Consider the following 6,314-nt stretch of genomic DNA (forward strand, 5'->3'; position numbering starts at 1 on the left):
GCCAAAAATTTGGACGCAATCCAATACCCCTTTGAAGAGACATAGAGGAGGGTCTCAGTAAAAAAATGTTCCCATTATAAAGGAGCGGGTCTCCTATAGTGGTAATGCCCATGCTGTGACTGCAAGAGCTGCCAAAATTTGGGAAAAACCCCTCTAAGAATTTAAAGACACATAGAACAGGGCCACAGTAACGACATATTCCATTTAGAAAGGACAGAGTCTGCTATACAGTTATAGGTTATGCAGTGAGACCAATGGCTGACCAATTTTAGGAAAAACCCCACTAAGAATTTAAAGACACATAGAGCAGGGCCACAGTAACAAGGTACGACATGTACCCATTAGGAAGGAGAGGGTCTGCTATACAGTTATAGGGTATGCAGTGAGTCCAACGGCTGACCAATTTTAGGAAAAAACCCACTAAGAATTTAAAGCCACATAGAGCAGGGCCACAGTAACGACAAATTCCCATTAGAAAGGAGAAAGTCTACCATAGTGTTGGCCTATGTAGTGAATGCAAGGGCTGCCAAAAATTTGGAGGCACTTCAATACCCCTTGGAAGAGACATGGAGGATGGCCTCAGAAAAAAAATGTTCCCATTAAAAAGGAGTGGGCCTCCTATACTTGTAATGCCCATGCACTAAGTGTATGAGCTGACAAACATTTAACCCTGGGGGGTATACATGAACATACTGTATAATTTTTTTTTTTATAGGCATCAAAAACACCCTTTAAAAAAATTATGTGGGTGATGCATCATGGACCACGGTCACCCTGGTGATATGGTGGTGGAGGATGAGGATGAGGAGAAGGACAAGAGCAAATAGCCAAAATCAGGAAGCGTATACCAATGTGTGGGTGTGAAAAGGTGCATGGGAATACACCTCCCAAGAAAAGACACTGGATTTGAGTTTATGTTACGCTGCTATCATTCGGTGGTGTAGAGAAGTCTTGCCCAATCCATCCCTTGTTTAATTTTATAAGAGTCAACATGTCAGCATTTTCAGTTGACAGGCAGATGCGCTTATCAGTTATAATTCCACCAGCGGCACTAAAAACCCGCTCTGATAAAACGCTGGCGGCAAGGCAGGCCAGGACCTCCAAGGCATAGAGAGCCAGTTAATTCCACGTATCCTGCTTGGATACCCAATAATTATAAGGCACAGCGGAATCACAGAGGACGTTGGTACGGTCGGCAAGGTACTCCCTCAGCATCTTCCCAAACTTTGCACTCCTTGTGAGAGTACCCCGCACCTCAGGGCCTGTGCGATGGGAGGGTCTGAGAAAACGCTCCCAGAACTTTGACAGTGTTCCCTGGTCTCAGCTGGATTCCATTCTCAAAGACCTCCAGAATACACTTTTCCCTGGGGAATCCTTTAAAAGCACTACAAAGGAACTTTTCCAAGCAGGAATTAAATACCAATGGCTGCAGTCAGCAACCCTACAGATAAATTACCATAACAAAATGCTCTTCATTTCTTTCCCCGATGAAGTCAAGCAACTACAAAAACGTCTCAACATTTACTCCTATTCAAAAGAATAACTATCTTATCGTGATTCTCACTTTATTTCTCCAAATATACTGATCTGGCAGGGTACGTATCAATGTCTCATTTTATTCATTGATGAACTTAATAGCAATGACATGAACATTCGTGTCACGTATCAGTGTGAACCCAACAAGGCCGAATTCTTGGACGTGTCCCTTATTAGGGAAGGGGACCATAGCATCAAAACAAATATCTTTAGGAAACCCACGTCCACTAACACTTTGCTGCATGCATCATCGTCCCACCCGCAGCACATGATTAATTCAGTCCCGGTGGGACAATTTTTGCGCCTCAGGAGGATCTGTTCCACTGACAGCGATATTTTACTTCAGGCCAATATTCTGAAAGAAAGATTTCTCGCACGCGGCTATAGCCGTAGATCGGTTAAAAGAGCCTTTAATAGGGCTCGACACTCTATTCGTAATGATTTGTTGTATAGGTCAAGGGACAATACGAATACGGAGACTGTAAGGTTCATTACCAAATATCATGCTCAGGTGCCGGCGATGAGGAAGGCCCTTGAGAAGGCATGGCCGGTTCTAATGAATGATCCGGTATTGACTAAGTATATTTCGGAGAGGCCATCTATTACCTTTAGACGAACAAAAAATCTTAGAGATCATCTAGTGCGCAGCCACTATGTGGGCGAACCCAGACACACTTTTTTGGATGATGTGGGTGGTGGACGGCGGGGCTGCAGTCCTTGTGGCCATTGTGTCGCCTGTTCTAATATAGACCGGTGCACGGATTTTTATAGCTCAGACGGCACAGGATATACTATTAAGTGTTACATCACTTGCCAAACACGACACGTGATTTACCATGCATCTTGTCCGTGTGGGCTCATATATGTGGGCATGACCATACGTCAACTAAAAACACAGGCAAGAGAGCATGTGTTGGGCATTGAGGCGGCACGTGGCCATAACGACGCATCCACGCTCAAAACCATCCCACGCCATTTTAAGCTATACCATGGATGTGACGCCATGGGATTAAGAATAAAGGGTATCGATAATATAGTTGTTGGTATCCGTGGTGGTCGGGTCACACAGAGATTAGCCCAGTTAGAGTCTAAGTGGATTTGGGCGTTGAAAACCTTGCAACCCAAGGGGTTGAATGAAAATATTAGTTTTGTCCCATTTTTGTAGTCTCATACCTGCATGTGATGCCTGATACATCTTCCATGACCAATATGTATATGTTTTTATTGTTGTCTTTCCAGTTTTTAACTTCATATGTATTTACCCCTATTAGATCGATACCTCTTACTTTGGCTTACTTATCTTTACTGATTGACTACTATCAAATACACTATATACTGATTTTCGGTGAGCACCGACCAAGGGATTTGGGATGGTGTCCTGGTGGAGTAAAGATATGAAGAAGAAATGGAGCTGCATACGACAATATACAATATGATGATGGTTAATAATGTATGTGCATTTATGTGAATATGTCCACATATGACTATCACCATTGGTAAGTCCATTGTGTACATATATGGAATTTTATTTCCTTCAGTATAGTGTAACCTGGGACATCTTGATAGATACATCATATGTACAATGTATGGACAATAGAGTTGTGGAACCCGTTCCCTCTTCTTCTTCTCTTTTTCTCTTCCTGTTTCTCCTCCCCTTTCCCCTTTTTCCCTCCCCCCTTTTCCTATCCCCATTCGTTCATTATCATGTGACAACCAATGATGATCGATATATATATTTTACAGTCTCTTTGTACACTCGATTTATATAAGGCCATGTGCATATGACAATGCCACTTTTTCTATATTTATATGCATTGGCCTCTGTAGGTTCTAGTATAGCACTGTATGTATGGCATTGACGCACACTTGGGCTGTCCAGCTGGTACACGGTCCCTCCGCCTCCCTGACGTGCGCATCGGCCCTTGGCATCCTTTGGATGCCGACGCCGTTGTGCGTTTCGGTGGCGGCGGTGTGTCCGCGTCATTCCACGGCTGGATAGACAGTGCTTACAGCGTCCTTGACGACGGAGGCGGGACTTCCGGATCATGTGTTGCGATCAGGTGACGCGTCTCCGTAGTTACCTGGCGACACTCATGGGGAGTTAGGACTTCCTGATCATATGACGTGCTCAGGTCATGTGTCTCCATGGCAGCTGGGGGGGTGGGTCGCGTGCTTTACTTTCGCACACCGGCAAAGCACATGCACATTACACTTTTGGACATAGGGGTATAAATAGTGGGTGGCTGGTAGATATGATCACCCCTTGAAGAAGGTTTCCTACCGAAACGTGCGTCGGGGTGACGCTTACCGCGGTTCAATTGGTGGCTGAGCAACGATCCAGGTATACCTTTCCCCAATATTTGGACACTAATTAATGGTACCATTTATATATGTATGTTGGGAATGATTATATTCAGTTTATTGGGTATTCTAGATGCCATATAGGGATGCAGATGGAACATGGGGATGAGATATTCTCTAATTTTGAGTCGTTTGAATATTGATATATATATATTTTTTCTTCCCTACTAGCACTTGCAGTATGTTAGCCTACTATTTGCCGCGGGTGCGCCACAAATTTTATTATTTTTTGTGATCATGGCCTTTTTAATTTATATGTCTTGGTCTTAGCATTCTGTTTTCCAGGACATGTTTCGTATGTATATGTACATGATGTGATATATATTTTTCTAATAAAGTAATATTTTTTTACATATGAACTAGTGTGACCATCCTTTCTCTCTGCTGTGTGGAGATCCCCCCCTTCCAAATATACAATGTATTAAGTGACTCCACCATGATCTAGAGGTGATTACATGAGATTGTACTCTGTGGAGTTTATCTATACACAGGATACTTCTCTTCACAGCAGAAGTTACAATACATTTAGAAGATGCAAAAAATACAATGAGGGGAAATTCAAACTCCCTAACCGTCCTGTGTTCATCCAATCAGCAGAAGAAGGGGAAGGGCTAAGTCTGTCAAATAATTTGAAATTCCCACTTAGTTGATGTCGTTTTCTGTTTTTTGTCTCAGTAACCCTTAGTTTCAGGACTGGAGGATATCAAATAATTTGCTTGTGTTGAGCGATCACTGGTCGCTTGAGCTGCATAGAGAAATCTCTAGTGTTACTGGATCAAGGGACCAGTATCCGATTTCTGTAACACAAGGTGCATATCTCTACGCCTAACAATGTTCCGGTAATATAAAAATCAACGAGGAACTGCAATTTAAAGAACCTTGAAAGAAAGGGGTGGGGGACTGTCCAAATCGTAGGTTAACATTATCAAGCGAAATCTACTACAGAGCTATAATTAAACAATTGCTGCACTTATAACGGCATTGAAGGGAATAACTCCACCGAGATACCAATAGCGGACTGAGCAGAAAACTGAGCGCCCCTGATGTTACTGAGCACAAGTGAACACTCAGCAGAATATGAAGCAGATGTGAGGGATCAGCTCGTTATTATGGAGGATTTGGTGGCTCTGAAAAGAGCCTTTGTGTTATAGTCAGACGTGTAGGACGGATCTAAGCTCTCTCCCCACGGATCCGGCGGGCCAGCTGGATGTCTTTGGGCATGATGGTGACCCTCTTAGCGTGGATCGCGCACAGATTTGTGTCCTCAAACAGCCCCACCAGATAAGCCTCGCTGGCCTCCTGCAGCGCCATGACGGCCGAGCTCTGGAAGCGGAGATCGGTCTTGAAGTCCTGGGCGATTTCTCTCACCAGGTGCTGGAAGGGAAGCTTACGGATCAGCAGCTCGGTGGACTTCTGGTAACGGCGGATCTCACGGAGAGCGACTGTCCCTGGCCGGTAGCGGTGAGGCTTCTTCACTCCGCCAGTGGCGGGAGCGCTTTTCCTGGCGGCCTTAGTGGCCAGCTGCTTGCGGGGAGCTTTCCCTCCGGTGGATTTACGAGCGGTCTGCTTAGTTCTGGCCATAGCTCTATATAGAGGAGAACAGAAGTGATGAGAGGAGCGGAGAGAGCGGGATATTTATACTCCTCTGCTCCTGTTACCGCGTCATATGAACACGCCCCCTACAACTCTATTGGCTGGTTCATAAATTAAACTAAGGCGCCAAAATACTTGTGATATCCGCAACCAATCATTATTCACAAAATCATCCCAACGCCCATTAATCCCGCCCTCAAAAAGAGGGGCATGGTCTCTGTTCACACTCTCTTTTGGCTGCGGATACTGGCACAGGGTCACACCATGTCTACATGCGGCTTCTACAGCAGGAGCCGCCATCGTCACTGTTCTTCTATGTCACCAGTACACGGAGCTGTACAGGCTCTAATCTATCATCAGTCAAATCACTGGTTCTCCAATTCTCACATCGAAGTAATAACCGCACACTAATCCTTTCACTAATAAAGACGCAGGTTACAAGTGGTGATTGATTAGGATGATGTAAGAATTAGATTTCTGTAGGACATCGGCCCCTTCCCTCCATTGATTACACTGATCGGTCACCTGCACTGGTGTGATCGGGACACAGCGCAGCTCTATGCAGAGATGTGGGGAAAAGCTTATTCATTATAACACTGGAGCCGCTCCATGAACACACTATAATCTAGAAGCGGCAGGATATACGGGCTCTGATCATACAGATCTGCCGGGGACAAGGTGGTGGCACTGATCATATAGCTCTGCAGGGGACAAGGTAGTGGCACTGATCATACAGCTCTTCAGGGGACAAGGTGGAGGCTCTGATCATACAGCTATGCCGGGGCAAGATGGTGGCTCTGATCATACAGCTATGCCGGGACAAG

At 44.9% G+C, this 6,314-nt stretch overlaps 1 protein-coding gene across 1 annotated transcript; it reads right to left on the reverse strand.

The window, feature by feature from the left end:
* Nucleotides 1-5,067: 5,067 nt before the first annotated feature.
* On the reverse strand, nt 5,068-5,478 carry LOC141161104 (histone H3-like). The gene has a single exon (XM_073645878.1). It carries the CDS (start codon nt 5,476-5,478, stop codon nt 5,068-5,070), a length of 411 nt encoding a protein of 136 aa, XP_073501979.1.
* Nucleotides 5,479-6,314: the final 836 nt, after the last annotated feature.

The sequence above is a fragment of the Phyllobates terribilis genome, unplaced genomic scaffold, assembly GCF_046119375.1.
Source record: "Phyllobates terribilis strain yellow unplaced genomic scaffold, ASM4611937v1 Scaffold_9__5_contigs__length_417890890, whole genome shotgun sequence".
NCBI classification, from domain to species: domain Eukaryota; kingdom Metazoa; phylum Chordata; class Amphibia; order Anura; family Dendrobatidae; genus Phyllobates; species Phyllobates terribilis.

Excerpts from the sequence above, each read along its gene's own strand:
- LOC141161104 (XM_073645878.1), bottom strand. The coding sequence starts at position 5,478 with ATGGCCAGAACTAAGCAGACCGCTCGTAAATCCACCGGAGGGAAAGCT.